General features: G+C 54.1%; 1 protein-coding gene across 1 annotated transcript; it reads left to right on the forward strand.

Annotated features, from left to right (window-relative positions):
* Positions 1-1,273: 1,273 nt before the first annotated feature.
* Positions 1,274-26,813, forward strand: LOC140657312 (aryl hydrocarbon receptor-like). The gene is made up of 11 exons (XM_072874137.1): positions 1,274-1,314; positions 1,410-1,597; positions 14,239-14,345; positions 19,148-19,237; positions 20,202-20,325; positions 20,608-20,738; positions 21,574-21,776; positions 21,902-22,011; positions 22,353-22,494; positions 23,176-24,802; positions 26,361-26,813. The coding sequence occupies exons 1-11, from the start codon at positions 1,274-1,276 to the stop codon at positions 26,514-26,516; spliced, it is 2,919 nt and encodes a 972-aa protein (XP_072730238.1). The 3' UTR covers positions 26,517-26,813.
* The last annotated feature ends 517 nt before the right edge of the window (positions 26,814-27,330 follow it).

Consider the following 27,330-nt stretch of genomic DNA (forward strand, 5'->3'; position numbering starts at 1 on the left):
CTTGGTGCCTGGCCCTGTTGCTGCCTGTGACTCAGGGGAGCATTTTGGAAGGACAGAGCTGGGGGGACCGTGGCTGGGGCATGCGCAACCCCCTGCCTCCGGGTGAGTGCGCAGCCGTGTGTGCCCAGCCCAAGGTGGGTGTGTGACACGCTTGTTCTCGCTGTCCCCAGCCACTGTGGGCATGCACAGCAGCAGAGGTGTGACAGTGTCCTCCTACTGCACCCCTTAACCGCCCTGTGCAGTGGTGGGGCTCAGGCATGGTTACGTGTGATGCTGACGTGCACGCACAGCTTGCTGGGTGTCACCGCCGTGCATGCTTGTGCACAGACAGACTTGCTGCCGCACACGCGGACGCGCACCCTGATGCGGACACGCACCCTCGCAGTGGCGTGCACGCAGTCGCGCTGACAGTCAGCCTGGCATGCCGACACGGCTGCGGTGACACAAGTGCTCACAGCCCTCACCCGCAGGGGTGGTGGGGCTCACTGCCCCATTTCCTCTCCTTGTCACCTCACTCCCCCTCACCCCCATCCACCTCTCATCACCCCCACATCCCCCCTCACCTCCCCATCCACCTTCAGCCCCCCCCATTCCTCCTTCACCTCCATCCACCCATCACCACCCCCATCCCCCTCATCCAGCCATCTTCCCCCCCCATCCACCCATCACACCCCCATATCCCCCCTCACCCCCATCCACCCATCATCTCCCCCACATCTCCCCTTAACCCCATCCCCCATTCACCCCCCATCCTCTCCCCACATCCCCCTTAACCCCATCCACCCTCCACATCCCCCTGCATCCCCATCCACCTATCACCCCCCACATCCCCCTCACCTCCCAATCCCCCTTCAGCCCCCACATCCCTCCCTCACCTCCATCCACCCGTCACCCCCACATCCCCCCTAACCCCCATCCACCCATCTTCCCCCCATGCCCCATCACCCCCTCCTCCCCCACATCCCCCTTAACCCCATCCGCCCCCCACATCCCCCCTAACCCCCATCCACCCATCTTCCCCCCACATCCCCCCCCATGCCCCCTCGCCCCCATCCACCAGTCATCACCCCCGCTTCCCCCTCACCCCCCATCCCCCTTCAGGCCTCAAATCCCCCCCACCCCTCTGCCCCCCCTCTGCCCCCCCGGCCCCTCCTCTCCCGGGGCGGAGGCGGAGGCGGGGCCGCTCCCTCTCCCTCTCCCGCTCCTCTCCCTGCGGGGCGGCCGCCGCCCGCTCGGGGCATGAGCTGAGCGCTGCCCCCGGCCCGGCCCGGCCATGTACGCGGGCCGCAAGCGGAGGAAGCCGGTGCCTCGGGCGTGAGTGGGGGCCGAGGGGAAGGGTCCCGGGGAGGGAGGGAAGGGAGGGGGGGCGTGACACGACCGGCGCCTGGTAACGCGGCTCTGCCCGGCAGGGTGCGGCCGGCGCCGGCCGAAGGCGGCACCTCCAACCCGTCCAAGCGGCACCGGGAGCGGCTGAACCGGGAGCTGGAGCGGCTGGCGGGGCTGCTGCCCTTCCCCGAGGAGGTGGCGGCCGGCCTGGACAAGCTGTCGGTCCTGCGCCTCAGCGCCGGCTACCTCCGCGCCAAGAGCTTCTTCAGCGGTAAGGGGCACCCCCGGCGGGAGCACCCCCTTGTTCTTCCCCCAGAAGTGCTCTTTTCTTCCCCCTACGATTCTAACGCCGGAGTTTCTTGCTTTGCGATCTCAAGCAGCAAGGGCTTCAGGATGGGTCGCGCCTCGGGAAAAGCGGCGAATTAGAGGGAGCTGGGCAGATGAAGTTGCCTTTGGTTGTGGGTTCTGCTGAAGTAGAAAACCGAGGTTTAGGCTGGAGGGTTTCGGGTTCTGCTGAAGTAGAAAACCGAGGTTTAGGCTGGAGGGTTTCGGGTTCCGCTGAAGTAGAAAACCGAGGTTTAGGCTGGAGGGTTTCAGCGTGATGCCCGGCTGAGGCTTTGGCAGGCAGAGCGGCGAGGGTAGCGGCGTATTGTGCAGCCCGGCTGGAAAGTTTCACGATGCAAGTCACTTCTTTTTTTTCCTTTCCCCTCTTCTAATAGACCGGTGGAATACTCAGAGTGCTGGTAATGAATAATAGTTACCCGTGATGTGGTTACAGTTTGTTTGGGAACCTTTTAAAATAGACCGCGTTAAAGGCATGGTCTGCGTTCCACTGGGCTGTGACTGGTGCAATTAATAGGAGCCCACAGGAGGGTATTGAGGCAGCCGGGATTTTCCTGGTGAAATAGCAGTGGCTTGAGAATGCTGCATATGACCTCAGAAACACCGTAATTTCTCTTTTTAACCCCAAATCATTGAATGTCCCCCCCCCCCCCCCCCCCCCCCCTTTTGCATTCTCTTAAACCCCGCTTGCAGGATTGGCAAGCGGGTGAAACGAAAAACGAATGGCCTCGGAGAGGAGTTGTTCGCCTTGCAGTGTCGGGCCGATTTGTCGGACGATAGCGGCTGTTCCCCGCAGTGTTTCTGCCCGGCAAGGAGCTCTGCCGCCTCAGCCTTCGCGACGCTGAGCCTGTTGCCCGGCTCCCGCCGTGGCAGAAGCCCACGGCCCGCGCGGAGGCTCTGAAGCGGAGGGCCGGCGTGGGGCGGCTGTTTGGAGCAGGCTTGTTCTTGCGCGGGGTGGGAGTCCGTGGGGCAGGGCGGGCCTGGCTCTTCCCCTGAAACGTTCATAATTTAAAGTTCGCCGCTTAAAGCTTCTAAAACGGAGGGGCGGTAGCGATTCCTCGAAACGGCGGGTTTGCAATGGCTGGTCTTGGTGCGACCGGGAGTCGCTCTGGGGCTGCTCGTCCTCTCCAGCGTGGCTCTGGGGGACGGTCCCCTGCCCTGCGAGCATCCTGCTAGGGCTGTGCGTCCTGGGGCTTGGTGTTCCTGCGTCCTGGGCGCGGTGGGGTACTTTGGTTTTGTATTGTGAGAAACTGGGAAATCCCGTTCTGAGATTCTCTCGCATTTTTTCTTTTCTCCTGTCATTCCATCTGGTTTGATTTCGTGGTGCCAACTTCCCAGCCACTGAGCGCGCGAGTTTGTCTGAAGCGATGGGATGGTACCCGCCTCTGTCTGGCTTAAGGCAGGTCACGGTAATTCAGGTGCGGGAGGGAAGGAGGAAAGCCTCATCCTTTTAGATGCCAAGTGATTGCAGACCTCCTTGAGTCTTTTCTGCAGCTTTAAAAAAAAAAAAAAATCTTTAAAAGGAGTTCTTCAAGCCCATCTACAAACCTAAATGATTTTAAGTGATTTTGGTCCCTTTCAGTGTGAATGCTGGAGTGATGTTGTTCTCAGACAAGCTGTGCTGGAGCTCAGATAAAGTTCAACTTTAGAAGGCTGCTGTTCAAAATACTCTGTTTATTCCTTCCTCGCCTTTTTCTTTTTCTCCCCCCCCCTTCTTTTTGGTCATCCACATGTTTAGGGTTTTTTTCCCTTGCTCTGTCAGGGAACAGGGTTCGGAGGGGCAGCTGGAGTCTGCCTGCTCTCTGCTGAGCTGGGTGAGCTCGTGTGCTCCCACTCCCGCTCAGCACCCTTGGATATGTGCAACGGGATCCCAGGGAGGCTGTTTTAGCTGCTGAATGCTGACAAGTCCTGTGTGAGATCAGAGCAGAAAACGCAAGGGGTTGGGGGTCTTTTTTTGTTTGTTGAGAGCAGCCAGCCCATCCCAGAGCTGTCAGAAGGCAGCTCAAAACAGGCAGTGCAAAGCCCCGTATGGACCGGGGAGGAAGGAGGAGCTGGCCTCTCCCTCGCTCATGTCCCTGCTTGAGCGCTCCCTGAAAGAAGACCAAGGAAAAGCAAGGGCAGAAACCAGAGCGTGGTGCCATGCCTTGTGAGGAGAAACATCTTGGCAGCTTGTCCTCCTGGGGCAGGTCTCAGGTGGTGAGAATGATCACTGACATCAATTCACCCAGCAGGTTTATGCCAGCTGCTGTTTCTCCAGCCCCCGTCTTAAATGATTCGTTGTATGTCTCCTCCTCCTGGCTATTTGAAAATTAATTATTTTTTAATTTTGTTTCAGCATCTTGATTTATGCGTAGCTTGTGTATGGGGAAATTTGTACGGGCATAAGTGATTAAAACCCAGGTGGGTTCTAGATCTTGGTCACTGGTAAAATCTTTGGGAGCTTCTCTCATTCTGTTTTGGGCTCCCAATCATCTTCAGGCCACATGATAAATTCTTCAAAATGCAGAGCAGGCTTCACAACTCTTGTTAAAGGTGTATCCGTGTTTACATTGCAGTGGCCAGTCTCCACAGGTCGGGGTGGATTGACTGAGGTGTGCGGTGGAAGCAAACCTGGTGCTTAGCTGTCAGGGATGGCCGAGATAGGGCGTGCAAGAAGCGTCTGTGCGTGCTTTTGCCTGAACAGTGGAGTTTTGAGCATTGGTTTGGGGAGATGTTGCCAGGTCTTTGATTTTTAACAAGACATGTTTTTCCTTCATGTATGAGGATTTTTGTATTTTATTTGGCCTAAAGTGACACTGTCCCTGCTCCCTTCCTGCTTGTTTGGGAGCATGGTTTTAGGCCTGCAGTTAGGTGATAGAAATCAGAGGACTTAAGGCCGTTCAGTGTTTTGTTCTTTAATCTTCGGAGTGATTTAGAGACAATCAGATGTTGTCGTTGTTAAGCAGGGTTATTTATCTAAACAAAGATTTCCTCAGGGTGACATGCCAAGCACCGGGTTGGGTGCGTCTGCTGTGAAGCCCCTGATGCCAGATTGTCTTCTTCCAAAGGACAAGAGCATCTGTGTGTGTGTTTGTCTGCTGATTCTGTTCCTTTTTTTGCAGTCTGGCAAATCTTTCCAGTTTAACAAAGCGGGAAGCAGTTTAGTGCCAGGAGTTTGCCACGTGAGTTCAGCATCTCTGGGGAAGGAGGACTCTTAGCCATGATAGCTCTTGGCCATGGTCTCCTCCTGGAAGGAGGCACTGCTTTTTGCCTTGTGCAGCAATAACGATATAACGCTGTTTAGACGAGCATTGGGCTGCAAGTTGGGCAGACAGGCGTCCTGATGTCAGACAGGAGGTTCTCTCTGATTCTGACCATCTGAAGGACCCTCTGGCTCTCAGGACATAAAGCAGCAAAGTGCCTTGGGATTGCAGAGTGCCTGCCCCAGGACAGCAGATTTTCCTGTGGCACAGTGCAGGGCCAATGAGGGTGGTGGGGAGCCAGCTGTGCCACCAGCCAGCACACCCCAGTGTGCCAGGTTTGATCTGTGGTGGGGTGGAAGAGGCTTCTCTTGTGATGGAGCAGCACTGCTCTCCTCTGCCGGGTGCCTTTCTTTCACCCTGTTGCCTGGCTTTGCAGCTCAAAGCATATACAAATGCTTTCTGTCCACAGGAACACTGCTTACCATGACAGAGGTGAACTTAGGTGCGGGAGCAGGGCCATGGGAGAACTTAAGACGTTGGGAGAGGTGTCCTGCCAGAGAGGTGGACTCCAATGAGGGGCGCAGCCCTGCCCATCCCACATCCCATCCTGCTGGGTAAAGCAGCACTGACCCAAACCCTGCACCATTTAGCCTGGACCAGGAGCGCTGAAAGGAGCTGAAGTTGGCTTCCAAATCAAGAGTCTATCCAAACGTCAGTGCAAGTTGACTTAAGGGCTTCTACCTTCTCCTTTCCTATCCAGGTCTCTCTTCTTCTACAACAGTCCCCCCAAATGTCTTACTACTTTATTCCCCCTTGGTGAGACAAATATTTTTAATTCTCGTTCCCTATCTTAACCTTCCTCCCTGTTCTGCGGGGAGCTCTTTCAGTGCATGTGGCTTGGTAGAGGTGGGAGCATGCTGCAGGGCCGAGGAGCCAGGCGCAGTGGGCTGCATTTCCCCCAAGCCCAGGAGCCGCCTCCTCTCTCCCCTTAACGCTGAGGACCATCCTCAGAGCGGTGCAGCGAAGCCAAGCTGCCGAGCAGCCTTGCTCCTGCCATCCTCCTCTCCCTCTCTTGTACCCCGTGGCCGGTGCCACCACGCCGGGGTCTGCATGGCACGTCATACCAGATGAGCGCCGGCAGCTTAGCCCAGCGGTGCCTGGCGGGCTGCTCCCCTCTAATCCCTCCCCGTTCCTCCCCTTGATGCTAGGGCCCGGCAAATGCTGCTGGCTTATGTGGGGGGTCCCTGTTCTTCTGCTTTCCTCGCCCTCTGGAAGGGGGGAGAGAAGAAGGGAAGATGCTCTAGGGGAAGGTTTGTTGCTGGGTCTTGCCCTGCATGGTGATTTGTTAGCAAAAAAGGAAGATGCCTCAAAGGCACCTTGTCGTGTGGCTGTCGGATAATGTCTGTGTTGCTTGGTCCACTTAAACACCTGGTGGGAAGTCAAATTAGCAGACCTCAAAATGGGCAAGGGCTCAGTTTGGAGAAGTATCTTTCACAGTTTGTTCCTGCAGCATGCTGGGAAGGTCATCCAAGCTGTGCTTCTCATCCTACACTGAGCCCAGCCCTTCTGGGGTGTGAGAGCTAGGTCCCCCTGAGCACGTGCTTGCCCTTGGGGGCCAGCTCGGCGTCCCCAGGGGGTCCCGTCACGGACCTGTGCTCGGGTGGCTCTGTTCCCAGGTGCCTGCACACCAGGGCTTTGCCAGGACTCAGTGGTCACCTGAACTGATCGCAGCTGGGCTTTCATGGGCTTGTGCTGTTTCAGAGGGCTATGACGCAGCACAGCTTCTCCTCAAACTGAAGCCCGAATCTCCTATCCCGGCTTCAGTTCCTCAGACTGAAGCCAGGAGGAGGGAGCATGGGGCACCACACTTCTGGGAACGCAGATGTTTGGTCGCTCGGCTTAAATCAAAATGTTCTTGAGGTCATTGTGGTTGCTGTGGCACTGACGTCCAGCAATTGACCTGCAGCCTTCATTTCATGTGGGGCTCTGAATCAGGTCTGGGGTTTATAAACCATGGGAAGAGGGGTAAGAAAAGCTTGGTCCATGGTGCCAAGAGGCGCGTGCTTGAACCCCACTGCTGAGCCTTGCTGTAAGCCAGTAATGGGCTAACTCTGCTTCGAAATGGGGCTCCTTGGGGATGCAGATGCACCTCTGCCCGTGTGCAGCATCCTACTCGGAGAGCTGGGCTTGCTGGCAGCGAAGGCATGGCCTCTGGGCAGCTCAGGTGCATCACTGGCTGGGAGGAGAGGAGGAAAATACCCTGGCACATATTGTGGCATTAGAAATTTTTGGCTCAAGATGGATTATGAGCTGCACAGTCTGTCATCGTGGATAGAGGGTAGATGTAGCCTTCATTTTGGGCTGTATGTGGTTTTCAGCTATGCATAGTATGTTATATACGGAAGGTTAGTGTTGTGTATCCAAAACCCAAGCAGTTTGCCTCTCCCACGTGTTTTAAAAAAATAACGTTCCTGCGGGTGTTGAGGGTTCAGGGGTTTTCCCGGAGTCCTCTTAAGATCTCAGGTGGCACCTACAGGATCGATGTGCAGCCTCAGGGTTGAGCCTAACCTTTTAAATTATGGTACAAATCCAGACAGTTATTGCTGGAGCTGTGATGGCCTAAAAAGTACCTAAGCTGCTCCCTGGCCATCAGGTCAGGCTGGAAAAGTGCTTTAAATTATATAGTTATTAATAGTTATAGTTATATAGACTGTATAACTGTGCCCCTGAAACCTCTGCTTAGGGGTGAGGACGTGAGATTGGGACATGCGTTTATCGATGTGCACTTGTTCAGAGATGACTAACGTTGCTCATTTTCTTCGTCTGCTCTCCCACCTCCTGAGTTGTTCAGCCACGTACTGCAGATAGCTGTAGCAATAAAGCCCAAGGGACTGTTTAAGAAAATAAAGCCTAGTCCTGTGATCACCCTGCTCTCTTAATTGCCTAGGTAATGAGCTGGCCTTGGAGGAGCAATTTAAGCTGGGAAAGTCTTGTGACTTCCCTTAGGTAGGCAATTTTCCTGCTGCGTGCTTTCCTTGCCAAATATTTCTCCCTGGCTCTCATGAGAGTAGCTGGTAGGAGGCTGTCGGGGATCCCTGGGGTTTACACTGGGCTCTCGGTGGCTGCCTGCTCTGCTGCCTACAAGCAACCGGGGTCTCTCAAGGCTCCTTCAAACGCAAGCACGGGAGCAGGGCTGTCAGGAAACTCCAGGTTAAGGTTTAGGGCTGGGATGACACACACCTAAAGCTCCTGGGGGATGAGTGGTGGGAGCAGGACGGTTCAAACCACTATTGATGCTGCAAGAAGGAAGGAAAGCCTGGCAGGTCCTTGTCCTCTTTGTCCTTGTTTAAACCTCTGCACATGCTTCTCCCTTTGAGACCCAAGTGCCTTCGGAGATGCAACAGAAAGCTATGTGTAGTCAAAGCCTCCTTGCTTTTAAAAGTGCAATTAGATCTTTTAACAGGACATCCATTATTCACCATGCGTGCTCATGGAAGGTGGTGTATCCATATTGTTCAGGCAAGGGATAAATAATTCATCTATTTAATGAAATTTGTGTCAACAGGGAGCTGTGGCAGGTATTATGAAATGGTAAGTAAAACTGTAGTATCCATTATGAATAAGCAAAGAGAAACTCAAGAAGTATTTGCCAGTTGCTAGAAAATGGGCTCTGTACAGCTCAGCGGTGAGAAACGAACGGATGGTTTGGCAAGCCGGGGAGGAGACTGCTCTGCCGCCCGGTTTCAGCAAATCTCTGCCTGCTTCTCTCAACGTTTCCGTGATGCTCCTTCCTTCTAATGCATTTCAAACACCCCACATCGGAGGAGCTGCTGGCTACATCCGCTAAATCTTCCTTGTATGTGGAAGTGCAGTAATTTTGCATTGGCTAGGAAGAGCTCAGTTCATGCTCAACAAGAAAAAAAAAAATCCCAGAACAGGATATACTTTACTAAGTGCATGTTCCTGTTCTTTGCTTCTTAAAATAGTTGGAGACATGTAAGCTTGCTGTAAAACATGTGGAATAAATGACAGAGCAATGATCAGATTTTGCGTGCTGACAGCATAGATGCCATTGGAGAAGCCGGAGAGGAGGCTGCAGTGCTTTGCCTGCCTTCACAACAGCAATTTAGCTTTCCACCGGTTTGAGCATGGCAATCAAGAAGGCATTTGGGCCAAATTTTGCTCCCTTAGCATCATGCTGTTCTCTGCATTGCACGCTCCTGCTGAGCTGTGGCTGTGTCACCTGCGGGGCTCCCACCAGTGGAAACGAAAGCTCTTGTGCTGGTTTCACTGGAGCATTGCAGAATTTGTGCGTCATGCTGGAGGGAGAGAGCTGGGCTCTTCCTTGGCTTTTTTTGGGTGGATACACTTGCTCTCATGGGTGGGTGGGGCAGGTCCTGGAGGATCTGCAAGCCCTTGTTAGCAGAGGGACCTTGCCAAGCCAAGGGAGGAAGGAGATAGGTGATGTCTGATATGGGCGACCCGAGGCTGCTGCGGTAGGAAAGGGAACTCACCTGCTCCCACGCTGCCAGCGGGTTGTGGCAGGCATTGCCTGCCTCCTACTTGGGACCCATGGGAGCTCATCAGCAAAACTTTTCTTATGTTAGGGGGCACCCATTTTTTTTTTTCTTTCTTTTTTTTTTTTTTAAGGAAAATATCATTCTTACTGGGTGGAAAACACTTTTCTGTGTAAGCAACTTCTAGATTAAAAATGAAACAACCTCAGTTTATTCAAAAGAAACCTGAAGAGGTTTTATTTTTCCCTAAGTTTCCAATATTCTGCTGCTTCTTTGCAATAAAGTGCAGGAAAACAATTTTGAGGGGCTATTTAATGTGAGGGTGTGTGTACCGAGCAGCAGAGCTGCAGGTCCCTCTGCCCGTGAGCGTCTCGGAGCTGGAGAGGTGGGTGCAAAAAGATCTGGAGATATCTCACGGCAAGGTTTTCACCCCTATGTGAGTGGAAGACCTGCTTTTCAGGGAACTGGCACAAATGACAGAAAGAGAGGTGAATAGAAGGCAATTTCATTAATAAATAAATCAACCAACCTCTCCTTCCCCCGGAGAGCGACTGATACACACTGGGGCATTGAGCCCTACAGCAGAATGCTTGCAGGGAGCACCATTACCAAAATGCTGCTTCTCTCTCCCTGCCCAAGACCTGCTCAGACTAATAATTGCCATAGAGATATCCCTGCCATCACTTGCAGCTGGGTTCGGTGTTTCCTCACCTTGTTTAAATGGTGCCAGCAGTGGTGGGGAGACACGACCCCTCGCTGCTCTTGAAGAGCCGTGAAGTGGTTGGGTTTCCTTCTGCTGCTTCTCCTGCATCAATGCCTGGAGTAGATTTGGGACCAAGTCATCTTATTTTCCTCCTTTGCAGCCAGGGGCTGATGCAAAACCCTGTTCCCACTTGGAGGTTTTGCTGTGTGGAGGGAAGGGGGCTGGGAGATATCCTCTCAAAAATGTTAATACCCGCTTGTTGGTGTAGAGATTTCTCAGGTCTGCAAAGCCCTGGCAGGTTCAGGAGTTCACTGGCAAACCTGGTAGGCGGCAAGGTGTCCCTTCAGCATCATGTGAAACAGCTTCCCAGGCTGGGCGCGGGGGAAGCGCCGTCCCGGAGATGGAGGGAGGAAACCCACCCCCTTTCGCCCCCCAGACCTCCTGCTCCCGGGGGCAGACAGCACAGGGCCGGGCAGCAGAGACCGGGCGAGCAACATGGGCACCTGTGCGTGAGGACCACCACAGTGCAGAAAGCATCCTCCTCCTGTGGGGAGGCAGATGAGGGCAGGGAGCTCATTCCCCAGAGACGGGGCCAGGTGGGGAGAGATTTTCTTCCTCTCTGCTAAAAGCCTTTTTGTGGCAAAATAGCCTGCAGGTCCTGGCAGAAGATATTTTTTTTCTTTCTTTGAAGAAATAGCAGGAAAAACATGCAAGCCTTGCTGCTTTCAGGTGACCAACTTCTCTCTCCTCACCTTCCTCCTTCCACAGCTGCTAGTGGCAAAGGTGATGCTGGTGGCCGGAGTGAGGGAGCCCAGGAAAAGCCACTTCTCTCTTCCCCCCGCCCCCAGCAAATACCTGTCCCCAGTTACACAGTGAGGGTGAAGACTGCACCTTGTCTGCCTGCCCTGTGCTGTGTTGGGAAGGCCACCCTTCCCCCGGTGCTGAGCTCGCCCTGTTCCTGCCTTTCCCTTCTCCGGGGTAGCTGGGCGGGAGGGGAGGATGCCGTGGTGGCTCTCCCGCTCGTCTCTGCTCCATCAGGCTGATGCGCTGCGACAATTCTGCTGAATTGCTGACCCGAGGGGCTGCGCGGGGCTATTTGTGGAGAGACAAAGCCAGGGGACACCAGGCGGGAGGCCAGCCTGAGATGTCTGCAGCCAAGAGCGGGTCATCTTTGGGATTACTTGCGTGGCTTGGATGGAAAACGCACCGTTTGGTGAAGGTCATGGGAAAACCCCCACGGGGATTCTGGTTTATATGAGAGCAGCCCTTCGTCCCCAGTGGTTTGATCCTGTTTGCAGAAGCAGGCTGGGTTTGGTGGCAGGCATCTGCATGGAGGACAGTGGGCCATCCTCTGATTTTAACTTGTGTTTCCTTTGGCCCCACAGCCTAGGAGCAGCCCAGATGCTGATAGCAAAGCCTATTTTTAGGCAGCAGTTGTGATCAAGTTTTCCTTTTGCGGGGAAATATCAAGCCATTAAACCAGACCTCTGAGTAGAGGGCAGCACCCTTTAGCTGCTTTTCTATCATCCAGGTTTATTTTTATCTTGCACCTCCAGCGCAGCAATCTGGGAGCTAGGAGAGGAGGACTGAAGACCTTTAATAATTCATAGCTCCTACGTTTTGCTCCCAGGGATCAGAGAAGCGCGTTGCTGGAAGGGCGCTGCCAGAAACCTGCTCCATGCACACCACGGGACCCTACCTGGGCGATGTGGCCGCTGTGCTTGCACGCTGCTCTGCCTGATGGCCTGCCTGTGCCCGGGACTTTGTGCAGGCTTATCAGGCTCTGACCCAGGCAGGGGACCCCGGGCGGTCCCTGGGCAGCAGCGCTCGCAGCAAGACAGCATTCAGGGTGGAGGAGCAGTCGGGACGCGGCAGCCTGTGCGTGTCCACCCCAGCACGCTTGTGACCGACCCACTGTTGTACAAACACGTGCCGCAAACTTAATCCCAGGCTGTCTGCTCCTCGGTATTCAAATAGCTCCTGAAATAATCTGTGCAGACTGAGCCCGAGGGGAATTTCCCAGACCTCCCAGAAGCAGGGGTTTTGCTGCCATATCAGTTTTTTTCCTTTTGATTAAAAGCAATATTAGAACCAGGACATGCTTTGCATTTGGTTACGGAGCAGAATCAATCTTTGAGATGGTCCTGTGTCTGGTGGAAGTGCATTTTGTCCCCAACGCCTCACATGCGTACCAGTGAGGCTCTGCAGACCACAGCATCCTTCCTTGCTCCCACCTACCTCTAAGCCAATGCTTGGCAAATGCCCACGGAGGATGCAGAGGACTTTGGGATAGAAGGTGAGCCCTGGCAGTGGAAGAGAGCAGGTCTGTAGGGGATGGCATGCCTTTGCGACGTACTTACCTATCCCAGCAGAGAGATGCTGACAGATGGGGGAACTCCACTTTGGAGACTGAACTAGCCCCTCTGCTCGTGGCTGCTGTGTGAACGTGGGTGCTGCTGGGTTCAGCTGCAGACCTCGTGGTCCTGGAAGGCTCAGAGATGAGTCTGGAGCATCCACCTTTCACAGCGGCTGGGAAGCTGCTTGCCCACGAGCTTCTGCACGCAGGTGCTGAGGTCCTTCAGGATCTGCTGCATGCGTATGGAGGAGCTGAGTTTCAGCAGCCGCTTTGGCAAAACACAAAGCGAGCCGAGCGTTACAGAGCCTGGTTTTGTTTACGCAGTGGTGGCTGGTGCCTTGTGCCTTCTGACTTGCTGCTCTGTCTCGGCTCGTGGCTTTGCTCCTGTTGACAGCTTTACGGGGTGTTAAATTACTTCCAGGGTCCACTTGATGCTCCTGTCACATCTGAGCGTGGCAGCTCCTTGGCATATGTAGCACAAAAGCTGGGAAAAGCAAATTCAAAAGAGCTTTTGCTCTGCCTGAGCAGGAGCAAAGGCAGGCTGCAGTGGTAGCTGGTGCTGGTGCCTCACACCTTTCCTCCCAAGTACCGGTGGGAGCAGCTGGTTTAATGGTGGCCAAATGCTGGCTTCTGTCCTTGCGGTGCTTGCAAGAAGCTTCCCGGCTTTGCTACATTCTCTGCTGTCTCCTGGACAGGTCTGCCATGCACAGACTTGTTGTCATCTTACTCTTTCAATATTATCTACCCTAAAATATCCCTGGGATTTGTTCTCTCGGGGAGCACAGTACAAAATTTACAGGCACATCTTTTAGTTAAACTGAGTGACAGATTTCCTCATCCGTATTTATTGTGCATCGATCGCTATTAGGTTGCCTGCGATCTCGGGTGTCCACATTTGTATCCATGTCTGCGTTTTTCCATGTTGTTTTTCTCCCACTGTGAGCTGTGGCTTGCCTTTAATTTGATTGAATAAACCCACTATGTTGCTGAACTGTAATGAGACATCCTCGACCAGACTATCCAGATTGTACCCTTCAAAATGGCATGTTCGTTATCCTGGAAGAGAGGGGGGTTTCCCGCAATACCTTTTGCGTAGGGCAGGCTTTCGCTGCTGTTGGTTGGCTGTCCTTCGCAGAGTCAGGGCATGCATGAGCTGATCCGTTCTGGTTCAGCGTCGCAAAGAAATGCTGGGTGCAGTGACTCCCCCAGCAAGAGCAGAGCTGCTGCTGTGCCCCGAGAGCCAGTGGGGTGTGCATGGTGTGGCACTGACGGCTGGCTTTTGCTGTTTGCAAGGAGTGGTGTGAGGATTTCACCCTGTGTCCACAGCGGGAGTGGGGACCTCCATGGTTGCTATTGCTAAATGATAAGAGAGATTTCCAGCTAGTGAGCTCACTAAACATGTCCTTTTGTGCTACTGGTTGCAGGTAATTGCTGCTAAACACAGGACCTCATAGTTATTCTGCTGATGCCTGTCTGATCCCTGCCTTTCACTGCGCTTTGCTTGTAGGTTGTTAAAGGTCTAGGGGTGGGGCGGGCGGGGAAGGAAGTTGAGGATATTGGTTGTTAAAGGTCTAAGAGAAAAAAAAAAAGGAGGAAAAAACCTAAAAGTTGTTGAGGGTATTGGGTGGGTGAAAAATGTCCTGTTAAAATCAACTCTTTTGAGGGGTGAAGCGAAGGGCTGGAAGTACATCACAGCTTCCCCTGGCAGTGCATTGCCCAAGCTTTGCAGCCAGGTCCACATTTTGGATGTTTGTGGTGGCGACTTGCGTGTGTTACTGCAGCACTGAAGTCCCTTCCCTTTGCTTCATGCAGTTGCTCTAAAGAATCACGGTGCCAAAGAAGTGGAGACAAATGGAGACCGCAGCAACGGACCAGCTCCGGGCTCAGCAGCGGTACCAGAGGGTGAGCTGCTCCTACAGGTTAGTGCTCCTCGCTGGCCACCTCTCCCTGGCAGATGCCTTCAAGGGATTTTCCTCTTGTGCCCTTTCCAGCTCCTTTGAATTTTGCCCAAAAAGCAGAATGTTCTGTTATTGATTGCAGGATGTTTTGGTGAAGCAGTGATTTCCTGTGGTGTGTCTCATAGTGCTTCTGACTGAGCAGAGGTTTATGACCCCTTCAGGTCCCTGGGTCGGAAACTGTGTTGCTTCTCCTCTCTTTTTCCCATCCTTCCTGGAGAAAATTGCCACCTGTAAATTGTTTGGGTGTCAGAATCCCCTCCATCTCGGTGGAAGCAGTGCTAAACTTCTGACCACAGAGATTCAGCTCTTCTGCTTTTCTGCCCTCGTGTGTAAATGGGCTATAGGTGTGACATGGGAGCCAAGCAGAGCAAGACGTTTTGAGTGTGGTTTTCAACATGGGCACACTGGTCCTGACTCAGGGATATTGTCCAAACACTGGTGAAAACAGGGAATGAAATGTCATGGAAGTCTTCCCTGGTTTTCGGGCAGTGATGCATGACACCAAGTACATAGATAGGTGCTGATGGGCCATATGGTCAGCCCATATACACAGGTTACGTGGATGTATCTTGGGAGCTCTGCGAGAGGCATATAGTTGACTCCTTTGGTGATGCTGGAGGCAGCGCTGGTGACGCTGGAGGCAGCGCTGGTGATGCTGCAGCATGGCTGGGCTGAGCCTGCTGATTCCATGGTTTATTCAGAGACGCCAGGAGATGAATAAAAACCGTGTCTGTCTCCTGTCTCCAAACCGTGCATGGTGAATAGGAAGAGGTCAGGCTCCGGCAGCATGAGGTCCCGCAAGGACACGGGTCTCCCCTTCCTTCCACGCCTGGCACCTGAGCACGGGCTGCAGCACTCTCCCCTGCCAGGCTGTTGTCCAGAGCAGTGCGAGCGTGCTGGTCAGCCCCAGCTCCTTTCCAAAAGCTTGCTCAGCTCTTAACAGTAAGTATAATTACTGTCCTGCTTGAGAGCAGGGGAGCCAGGATCTCAGTGTCTAGTGAGAGAAAGGCTAAAGCCAAGGTGGTTAATAACCAAAAAACTGAGGGTTTTCCGCTGTGAGTATAACAAAATTGTGCTCAGCAGGACTTGCTGGGGATTGATGTCCTGCTTATCAACTTGATGCTATCTTTGTAGAGGTACCAAGCTGGGTCTTAAAAGCCTGGGTTTATGTTTGGCTTTTCCAGGGGCCTGTCTGTGTGATGCTGGACACAGCAGGGGCTCAGAACCTGTCTCCCTGCCACAAGGAAATGCTCCTATGTGTTTGAAAAACCTGCTTCTACCTGGTCTGTCACCTTTGACATCCAAAATTCCTTTGTCTTGTCTCAGTCTGCCCTGATTCTTCCCTTCCCCTCCTCTAATTTTTCAGCCTTACTTTTTTGGCCTGTCCTTTTCTACCAAGTCTCTCTCCAGCAGCAATATCAGCAGAGGAAGGTATCTTAAACTGGGGTTAAGCCTGAAAATGCCTCTAAAGGGGCCAAGGCCTTGGCAAGGCTGAGAACTTGGGTGGACCACCTCTGCCCAGGTGCACAGCAATGCAGGTCCATGTCGCTGGCTGCAGGATATTAAATCAGCCTGCTGGTCAGTGCAGTTAGGGAAGGACAGAGTTCTGCAAGATGTTGCTTGCTGCTGCTGTGGCAAAGTGATGCCTCCGAAGCTGCTCAAAGGGTTAAAGTGCATTTGTCAACACTAATTAACCTCTGCAGCAGATTCCCACACACTGAGATCAACCCCAGTAAATAGAGAGAGTGTTTGTGCCCAGAATAAAGGGAAGGAGAGGGGGGAGAAACGCAGACCTGGACAATGAAACAGGAGTTGGCAGCAACAATAGCTGGACTTGGCTGAGACTACACACTAGACCCTAATTAATCCTGATGTCTATACATTACGAAGTGGAGGAAGCAGGCCAGGGTTGGCTACTGTGGCTTCCCTGCCTGCAGCCATGTTAGTGGTACAGGATGGTTTTGGCTCTGGACAGCCATAGGGCTTCTGGGGTCCACGCTGCAGGAGGACTCCTGCTTCGAGCTGGCAGGAGTGTCCCCACGGGGACCTGTTGCCCTTAGGGAGGGGTGGCCAGGTGGTGCTGTCACAGCTTTCACAGCTGTGAAAGCTGTTCAGCTTCTGGGGAGCTAAACTGGTCATTTTCTTGGGTTTTCATGGCCTTTGCTCTTAGGCAGCACCATGGGCTTGAAGGTGTTTACTGGAAGTCTGTCGGGATCATTTCAGAGCTGGGGAAACTGAGTCGCAGAGCAATGCCTGCCACTCAGGGTCAAGGGGAGGCTCCTGTGGGCCTGCCTCCAGTCCTGGCAAAGGGATGACATGGTCTTCAAAGCACTGGCTCTGCGCCACTGGGGCTTGCCCCCCATGGTTGGCAAAGGCTGGTGCAGTGCCTGCAGTGCTTAGGAGCACTTCGGGGTGCTCCCCTGGATCCTGACGGTGCCTGTGTTAGCAATGCTGTCCTGCATATCAGGTCCTGCCTGGAGCCAGAGAGCAGGGATGAAAAGCCAGGACTCCTGGGACAGCAGCCGCACTCCCAAACTGGTCAGGAAGCTCCTCTGCACCTTCTCATCTTCACAGATCTCCAGGTGCAAAGGACACTGCCAGCCAGCACCCTGGTCCCTTCTCCTGTGTTCTGTCCTGCCAGCCCTGGGGCTGCTGGCTTGGAGAAAACTCCCAAATTACTTCCCAAATTTGTTAAGCTGATGAGCTCCTCTTGAGGAAGGTGGAGGCTCCTGTCAGCTCAGCCCATTCCTGCCTGGGAACGCAGTGCTCCCTTGGGTGTTGACTTTGCAGTCCTGGAGCTCGAGGAGAGGATGGAAGGGCCAGTGAACTGTAAAATATGTAAGTTGTGTAGCATTAAAAATGCATCGGAAACTTTGGATTGATGGCTGCATTTGCTACTTTCTGTGGGGATGGCTTGGTGCTTTGAGCCTGCACGGGGAAAGGAGCTTGAGTATTTATTTTGTGAAAACAGAGCATGGTGTTCAGCCTGTTTGGGTGGAGGGCATGCACGAACAAGCACATGCTCCAGGACGGGGTGTTTGCGTTGTTTAAATCTGTACACCATGCAGGGAGAGAGCTCCAGAGGAAGAGGAGCGTGGCTGAGAGCATCTTGTGGCTAATGTGTGCATCCCAGGTGCGGGTGGCTGCAGACATCCCTTTCCCCCATGAACACCGATGCTTGGTCCTTTCGCTGCCATGTGGTGCTTTGGAAGGATGGTGCTGTGCAGGTTGGACGAGTGCCTTGCAGCAGGTGGTTGCCGGGTGTGAGTTTGGGGTGAATCATTTATTTGCTGAAAGGAAAAGGTACTCCAAGGTCAACCAACAATTCTGTGGTTTTCCCCCAAGTCCAGGGACCAGACTCAGCCTGTCCTCCCTCCTGCTTTGGAAGAAAATGGCTTTTCAGAAATCAGATGTTTTCGCTACAGTTTCAAAAATCAAACTCTTACGCTTTAGCTTTCACCTTTCCAGTTTTCTCTAGTTAAGGCTCTTTGCAGCATTGGGTTGGCCACCTCGACCACAGGGTGAGTGATGTGGGAGGAGGGAGTGGGCAGTGAAGACAACACCTTTCTAGGCCTTGTTCCTTGCCCATGGACAGTCCAGGCAGGCACACCATGGTCCTTCTCCAGGCCTCTCCTCTGGCACCTGGGGAGGACAGGAGGGATGCAAGCGGGGCCAGGAGCTGGGCAGGTTTCTCCCGAACCAGCAGGAGTATCCCCATCCACATGGGCCAAGCAGCAGCAGGGAATGCCCAGTCAACGCTGGCAGCGTGCAGTGATCTGCAGTGGGTTTGCTCTCCGCTGAACGTCCCCCGGCTTTTCCAGCCTCACGCGCAGCTGCCAAGACCCTTCCGGGCTGTGGGGAGGATGGGAAGTACGTGAGCAGAGCCACCCAGGTAGATGCGGGTCAACATTAAATGAAGCTGACATGAAAGGCTGTTTTGATTCAAGGTTGTCAGAAAGGCTTGTTTCTGCCGGAATACCAGAATGGACCAGTTCCTGATGGTGTCCGGTTCTTTCTGCAAGCCGTTCTGAGATTTTTATTTGCTCTTCGCATAGGATGAGTATAAATGTCCAAACCTGAGTCTGAGCGAATGCTCCCGGGATGGAAGCAAAGTTTTCCATCAGTTTGGATTAGGGTACGCTCGGGCAGCTGTATGGAAGAGCTACGTGACCTCAGAGAAACCCAGCAGAAGGTACCGTCTGTTTTCTTGGTGAGCACAGCTCTGCCAGTGTTGATCCCCATTTTTCTCTGCCCAGCCTTCAGTGGAGTTTGCCCAAGCGAGGCAGAGTGGAGGATAATCTGAGAATGAGCTGCGGGCCTTGACCTCTGCTAGGTAGAGCAGGCTCATCAGGTCTGCGAAAACCTGTGTTCTGGCTGCGTGTGCTCTGGCACGGTGGCAAGGTACATGCATAGAGGCAATTGCAAGAACGGAGGTCTCTGGTGCTGTTCCCTTCCTGCAAGAAGGGTATGAAACCAAGAAGCTGCTTGAACAGTGCATCGGTGGATTTGGTGAGAGCCAGGGCAGTACCCAGTGTTACGACAGCGAGATGCCATTGGGAAGAGCTTCCTTTCCTTCCAGGTTTTCTCATGATTTGTCTCCTGCCCTACACCTTTCTCTTGGTGGGGCAGTGGCTCAGCTGCCTGCTAGCTGGGACCAGCCAGGACTTGAGTGATCAGTGTCTGACCAGAATGAAACTCGCCATCCAGCTAGAAAATGGTGATGTGAACGTGGCGTGTACCTGTCAATCTCCTCTCTCCCCTAGGCGCTCAACGGCTTCGTGCTGGTGGTGACGTCGGAAGGACTGATATTTTACTCCTCACATACGATTCAGGACTATCTGGGATTTCATCAGGTTGGTGGGACACCTCTGACTTGCTGTGGTGGGTTTGCAGAGTGGATTTTTCCTCGGTGGTGGTGAATAGCCACAAGTTCCCTGTGAGGAGGAGGCTCTGCAGGGATCACAGGGTCTTGGGGGACTGCGTGGGGCTTTTTCTTTGTCTGGTGAGTTTGGACCCCATGTTGCCAGACATGGTCTTGGGGAGGTATCAAAGCAACTTTGCTAGCCCACAGATGCTTTCCACCAGCCATGTTGACAGGCTATAGGTTCATGGCCCCGTTGTGTAATGCCATGGTGAGATGCCTGGGGTTCTCTGCCCAGTGTGCCTTTGGGCACCCACTCCTCTGGGTGACCCCTGGCAAATCCCATAAGGCTCCAATGCTTTGTAGTTATCAGAGCACCCAGGTAACCTGGAAGGCACTAGGTCAGATTTATGGGAAAGTGGGACTTGCCTACAGTCCTTTAGTTACTGTGGTTTGGTGTTGCTCCCACACAGCTGGCTTTCCCCAACATCTGGGGTAGATGAGGACTGTCCACCTGGGCAGAGGGAGCAATTCCCAGAGCAGGTGCCTTGTTCTCTTGGTAACAGTGTAGGGCTGGGGTGGCTTTCCTGCTGTTTTGTTCCCATGTTTCATCTCATCCTATAAGTCAGCACTAGGATTTCGAAGGACACCATGTTACGGGGATGAGCTATTAAGAAGGGAGTGGTATTGCTGATGGCAGTGGCTCTTTAGGATGGGGCAACGGGGAGGTCTGGCCCAACATAGGCAAGGGGTCCTTAGAGCCAGATGTCTGTTCCCACCAGCGTCAGCTCTGGTGGAAGGTGTCAAACCTCATTCAGCCAGGAACTTAGTTGAGCACCAGGGAAATTGGGCGAGATATGGCCAGTTGGGGCTGTGACAGCCTGTTTCCAGGTGGGACGTGAAAACTGATGCCTGGGGGCAGCCCACAGAGCTCCCGCGTTGCTTTTTTCCTCTAGACAGATGTCATGCACCAGAGTGTCTTTGAGCTGATCCACACTGAGGACCAGCAGGAATTCAGGCGCAACCTCCACTGGGCACTCAACCCACCCCACGCTCCCGAGGGTGAGCCTCCTGCAGAAGGTAAACGCAGGCTGGGAGCGAGGCATCCTGGCTGGCACAAGATGTGTAGCCCCCCGTGTACGCTGGGGAGCCCAGCTCCCTGCCATCACTTGCATGGGGCTCGAGTCCTTGTGGCTCAAGCCATGGCTTCGTCCAAACATTGTGGCTTTCCCTGAGTTTCTGTTGCTGTGCTCTGCAAACTGCCGCAGCCCCCGATGCTGGGGACCTTCAGCCCTTTCTCAGGACTTCCAACCCTCGCTGGGCATACTTGCGTGCTCCTTTCCCAGTCCCTCTCTCTTACAGGGGGGAAGAGTCTCAGCTCTTCTGCTGTTGCCTACAAGCCGGAGCAGCTGCTCCCAGAAAACTCCTCCTTTCTGGAAAGGAGCTTCGTGTGCCGCTTTCGCTGCCTCCTGGATAATTCCTCCGGCTTCCTGGTGAGTACAGACCCACACTGCGACCTCTACAGCAGGAGGGGTGCAGGGTCACCCTGAGGGGTCCATGTCACTGCTGGAGCATAAAAGTTGGCCTTGAAATACCCAGTGCTCCTTTCTTCCATGTGCAGCACCTGCTTGTCTCAACAAGGAGATATTTCTGCTGTTTTTCATAGGTTTGGTCTGTACCTACAACCTCTCCATGTGGGTTTTGTTCCTCTCTTCTCAGAGATGCTGAATCTTGAACAAAAGTGCTTTTCCTCCACACATTTTGCCAGGTTTTTGTGTTAAAGGCGTCTCTTAAGACCAAGTAGGTGGTGTTCATCCCTCCTCCTCTCTGCTGCAAGTTAACAGGGTTAACTCTTACCTTCATAACCACACGTGTAATAATGCTGTTTCTCTCTCTCTCTCATCCTGCTTCAGTTTAGAAACTCAATACGAAGACAAAGTCCTGGTTGTCTGTTGTTTAGAAGCAACACTACGATCCCTGACGGGGCTGTGATACAGCTCAGTTAAAATGCAAAGCAGCCCATGCATTGCGCAATGCCCTGATGCAACTGCAGCATGTGCTCAGTCCTGCAGCTGCTGTGCATCCAAGCCCTGGGCTGGCTGCAGGGGGAGAAGGCAGCAGGCTGCTGCTGCAGGGAGCTCAGCATAGCATCACTTTGATCCTCCATCTTATTTTAGTAGGGAGCACTGGAATCACAAGGGACAAGTTGCAAGGGATTATTTGCATCAACTCTGCAGCAAGATGGCTTGCTTTCTGTGCAGCTCTCCACCCTCTCTTCTCTCTCCACCCAGTTTTCTGTGTGACACTGAGTTTTTCTTCTCTTCCCAGGCTTTAAACCTTCAAGGCAGGCTGAAATTCCTTCACGGACAGAACAAAAGGTCTGAAGACGGGTCTGCACTACCACCCCAGCTTGCTCTCTTTGCTATCTCCACTCCCTTGCAGCCCCCATCCATCCTGCAGATCCGAACCAAGAACATGATCTTCAGGACGAAGCACAAGCTGGACTTCACCCCCTTGGCGTGCGATGCCAAGTAAGCAGCAGAGCTGATTTGAAGGGTGATGCTGCGGGCTTCCAGTGTGCCGGCCCATACTCTGCCTGGGTGATGTCCCACTGCAGCTTTGCCTCTGAGCTGAGTGTGTTCTTGGTCTCCCACAGAGGGAAGATCGTTTTGGGCTACACCGAGGCAGAGCTGCGGATGTGCGGCACCGGCTACCAGTTCGTCCATGCTGCCGACATGCTGTACTGTGCCGAGAACCATGTCAGGAGTAAGAGTCCCTTCCCCGGTCCCTCATGCCCACCTCTGAGGCTGATGAGTGGGCTGGGTTACGGGCAGCTCCACTGGCTGCCGTGTCAAGCCCAGCAGCTCTTTCCCCATAGGATGCTTTGCTTTATGCCTTGCTGTGATACTCTTCTTGTCACTGCAGGGAGCTTGGGGTGGTGTGTAGTGAAGGGTATTTAGCTGGGATGGTGTTCCCTGCGTGTGCCAGCTGTGCTACTGCTGTGACCCCACCTGCTTATCCCAGCTGGAAACAGCAGCGTTGCTGGAGGCAGCCCTGCCTCCGGTGACATGCTGACAGCCCTCGGCACACATGCTTCCTCCTGGCAGTGATGAAGACGGGTGAGAGCGGCCTGACGGTCTTCCGCCTGCTGACGAAGGAGAACCGCTGGAAGTGGGTGCAGGCCAATGCGCGGCTCGTCTACAAGAACGGCAAGCCCGAGTACATCATTGTCACGCAGAGACCCCTCGTGTAAGTGCCATCCGGGTCAGCCGAGGCTGGGATGGGGACAGGCTGGCTTTTTCCATTGGTGTGGGCTCTGGGATGCCCCAAGCAGGGCAGGATGTTGATTCGTCATTGCTTCTTGTGCCTTTTAAAGGAGCAGCCATAAAATACTGTGCTTTGATGCTGTTCAGCCACATCCCCCTCTCCAAGGCTACCCTGCAAGTAGGGGAGAGTGCTGAGCAGTGCCCTGCAGCTCTGGTGTCTGGGTACAGGTCCAGACTTAGCCTGGGGAGACTGGTGGCTGCTTTCCAGCAGCTGTAAGGACAGGTGGGTGCAGGTATAGAAAGGACCTCAAATGTGTCTGCTGTACGGCAGCAGCCCGACATCCCTGTTCTAAGGGGTGGCTGCAGCATAGATGAACAGGGCAAAGCTGTGACTTCTGTCTGGCAGAGCTCTATTACCCTTTGCATTTTAAGTATCCTCTTGGTTATGCTACAGATGTGTGGTTTTTATGTGTGCGTATATATCAAAATATGTGTGTGTGTATTTTTACGTAAATGTATATGGGTGTGGTTCTGCTTGGTACATGGACACTGGTTGTAGCAAAGGGGCTTTGGCTTGCAGGAATCACAATTATCCATTGCAGAAGCAGTTCGCGGCATGTGTTTGTGCATATACAAGCCCCAGTCTCCTCTTCCTGCCCTGCAGAGATGAAGAAGGAGGAGAGCACCTTCGGAAACGGTCCATGCACCTTCCCTTTACCTTTGCTACAGGAGAGGCGCTCTTATACCAAAGTGCTTACCCTCTCTCAGGCTTCCCTGACCCTTTGCAGAGGAAAGGGAAAACCAGCAAGTCCAAGAAGACTTCCCACAGCCACGGAGGGCACTCCCAGAAGGATGGCGTTGACCCCAGTTCTCTGTTGGGTGCCGTGATGCGACAGGACAAGGCGGTGTACGTCTCCCATCCAGCTCCCGCGCCTAACCACTCCTTCAGTAGCAGTTTTGTGGATCACCTCGAGGACGTGTCCTTGCTGGATGCAGGAGGAGATGCTTGGAGTATGGGTGCTGCTCCAGGTTCTTCAAGTGGGGACAGCCAACAAGCAGACAAAGAGGAGCAGACAAAGGTGGATTTGCAGCAGGAGGACCCTCTCTTGGCCACCCTGGACTCGCTCTCAATTAAGAGTGATGAGAGCTGTTCCAACAATGAGCTGTTCAGTGCGCTGGAGGGCCTGGGGTTGAATGCCGAAGACCTGGAGCTCCTGCTGCTGGATGAGAAAATGGTGATGGTCAATATGGACCCTGACCACACCCCGTCCCTGAACGACTGCCTCGCCAGCAACAAGATTCTCTCCTACATCCATGCCACTCTGGTGAACAAGCACGAGGGAGGACAACAGGTCTGTCCCCTGCCAGGCATGTCCCCAAGGCCGCGTGGAGGCACCACTACGTACCAAGCCCACGTGGAGGACGAGGACTTGCAGTGCCTGCCCCAGCACGTGGTGCAGCCCAGCATTGCCCCGGGCCGGCCCCCTGCTCCGCTGTGGGAACAGTCCCTCCGCACCGTGCCAGGGCAGCTGCCCCCGCTGCTGCTGGAGCCGGTGGAGGAGGAGGAGGAAGAGCCGTCTGATGGCTCACAGTGGAGGCCAGCTGGGGAGGAGGGTCTGCTCCGCTTCCTCCAGCCAGCACGGTGCACCCCATGGGACAAGGTGCCTGCCTCACCCCCGGAAGCCCCCTGCCCGCAGGAGCCACCCAGGGCTCAGCAGCTGGAGGGTGACTTCCTGGCCATGCATCCCACCCAAGAAGATGCTCGCCAGTCCTTCTCCCTGCCCGGCCAGTGCCAGGGCTGCATGGGACCACCCAGCCAGCCGAAACACCGTCACTTGCTGATGGATGGGTTGTGCGGCCACAGCCCCGACTCCGCTCCACACCTCCTTCCCAGCAGCAGCCCCAGCCCCTGGCAGGACTATGTTTGCCCACTCCTGGGGTCCCCAGCTCAGCCTGGTTTTTATGGCATCAGCCAAGACTTGATCTCCCAGCACCAGGGATGCTTGAGTCCAGGGCCTGGCGTGCCGGCGGTACACTTTAACCTGAACAGCATGGAAACTGCAGGCAGCAGGGCGTCCCAGGAAGAGATGGCTCCATACTCTGGGTTTTTCCCCCCCTCCTCATACCAGCTTATTCCCGAGAAGCAGCCGAGCCCTGTTCCCTGCATGTCCCAGCACCCTTTTCCAAGCTCATCTGCAGAGTGCTTCAGGAGAATCGGCAGCCCGCTGGAGACTCCCTTGAGCTCCTATGGGACATACGCCTCTGCGCTGAGCCAGGAGAGCAGGCTCAGGGTAAGGGCTTCTCTCCGCTCTTGTGCTCAGTTTTTTCTGTGCTGGAATTTCCTGGGGGTCTCAGCACAGGGAGGCATGCGCTGCCTGGTCAGTAGACAGGAATCACCTTGCTCTAGCTGGTGCATGGCCAGAAAGGAAGACTTTAGGGACTTTTCTTTGCGCCAAGAGTTGAAGAGCAAAAGAGCAGAGTGTGGGTTCTTCCCTTTAGGAGGTGGCTGTCTCTGGGTCTGATTTCCACATGGTTTTTTTAATTGCCATTTCTGTACAGGAATTCTGTACAGGAATCTGTACAATTCCAGCCATGCACTGGTAAACTTTGAAGGGTGGTACAAAGCACATGTGAGATGAAGATCTGCTCTATCACAGTGTCTTTCCCTTGTGGAAATGTCCCCTGGCCTGTGCACAACCCCTATTGAGAGCCCATCCGGCTGCTGCTAGCTCTCCAGCATCACAAGGCGAGGTCTGCAGCATTGGATCCAAGCATCACGGTGCCCTTCAGGGCTGTCCTCACAAATTACTCTCTGGGGACTGCAGCCAACAGCCCAAAATGGAGCTGCTTGGGGAGGGCATAGGGAATGAAAGCTGCCTGGCCCTTCCCCCTCTCCCTGATGCAGATGCCATGCATGTCTGTAAGGGCTGTGAGCTTGCTGGGCTGGGGCTGGTAGGATGGAGAGCTGGTGTAGGTCCTGGAGGAGCCTGTCTGCAGTGATGCTTCTCCAGCCTGCAGCACCACCAGGCAAGGTGAGATGTCTGGGATGGGTCTGTCCTGCCTCCCCGCTTATCCAGCTCTGCCCTGGTGAGTAGTGTCCCCAGGGTAGCTTGTTCCTCACTGACAGACATCATCTGCTACTGGAAGGGTGCCCTGCTGTCTCACAGGGATCTCTGTTAACCTCTGGGGCCATCAAATGCTGTCAAAGCATCTTCTGCTTCTTCCTGAAGGCCATACCTTGCACCTCAGGTCCTCCCATTCTCAGTCTCCTCCAACTCGATACACCAGGCACCTTCTAGCTCTGTTGAAGAGCTTGACTCTGGTCCTGCCTAGGGATTTGGGAGCTTGTAGGACCAGTGAAGAACAGCCCTGACATCTCTAGAGCTCAGTGGCTACCCCATGTGGCTGGCATGTTTTTGGCTTGCTAGGAGTGCAGTAAGGGTGCAAGACCCAGGTGCTTGCTTCAGATGCAGTCCAGGTGCCTGTGACTTACAGATAGGTTTCAGGAGTGAGCTGCAGGGCTGTGATACCTGGTCAGGCTCTGCAAAGGTCAATTAGCAGCTCAGTAGGTGAAAATTAGTGCCAGCTGAGGAGGCTGGATGCACTTGCCCTCTATGTACTTTCAGCCTCTTGTCAATGAAGTGACGGGTTGCCATTAGCAAGAGAGGACCTGGGGGAAGGTGTGGGGATGTGTATGGGGTCGCTGCTAAGCCCCTGTACCACCGAGGATGGTAGGGCAGGAGCAGACCTGTTCCCCCTCCTGCCAGCCTCCTCTGGGCACCAGCCTGATCAATACTAGTAAAACGCTGCAGAATGCCTCAACGCTGTGTTTTCTCTCTCTTCTCCTAGCCTGAAAGCATCTGTGTTTTACCCAGTGCTCCCATGGGACTCCCCAGAGGCTGCCCGGTGCTGGGGGAGAGCCCAGTTCCCCCCTGCCAGCTGCACTCCGGGGCAGAAGCGCTGCCAGATCACCCTCACGCCTCCAGCAGCGACTTCTGTCTCTAGGAGAGAAAGACTGGACTTGGACAAAGCAGGAATTCCTTCCTGAGCTGCCTTCAAGTTGCAGATGATAAACCTTCCCCCTGCCATGCTCTTGATGTTGGTTGCTTTGGCTGGGCTGGGTTTTCTTGCTTTTTTTTTAATTATTTTTTTATCAACTTCCCCACTGTCCTGCCCCTGCTGAGGCTGCATGTGCCAGTCCCGTGGAGGTGTCCCTGGCCTGGGGAGGGCAGTAGCCCGCAGCAGGGCTGGAGGGCAGGTTTCCCCAGGGCACAGGAGCGAGCTGGGCTGCAACGCGGTGGGTCAGCTGGTGCGTGGAGCCTCATCTTTATCTCATGGTGTCCAAGAGTTGTGTGGCTCTCGGTCAGTTGGAGGATCTCAGAGCACATTTGTCACTTGCTGTCTCTCATCCTACCCGTGTCCTTGCTTTTGTTTCCCTGGTGGGGCGAGTGTCTGCCCATCCTGCCTGCATATCTTACTGAGAGTCAACTTCGAAATGTTTGGGCCTTTTATAGCTGCAGCTGTCTTTTAAATGGCGTTTGGAGACTAACTGTGGCTCTGGAAAGAAAAAAAGGATTGCCCTCTATTGGCAGCCAGGCTACTGTGTTGAAGGTGTGATTTTTCATGTGGCAAATCCCACGCTTTGCCAAGAAGCCAGGGAGCGAGTTCTCCATCACACCAGTCTTTGCAGTTCTGCCGCTAACAGAGTGCATTTTTTTTGGTGCATTTTGCCAGGCTTTTGGAAACTCAGGCTGCTTCCATGGCTGTCGCTTGGCTCCCATGGTTTGGTAGTCCCCAACAGTGTCTGTGGAAGGCAGCC

The sequence above is a fragment of the Ciconia boyciana genome, chromosome 10, assembly GCF_034638445.1.
Source record: "Ciconia boyciana chromosome 10, ASM3463844v1, whole genome shotgun sequence".
NCBI classification, from domain to species: domain Eukaryota; kingdom Metazoa; phylum Chordata; class Aves; order Ciconiiformes; family Ciconiidae; genus Ciconia; species Ciconia boyciana.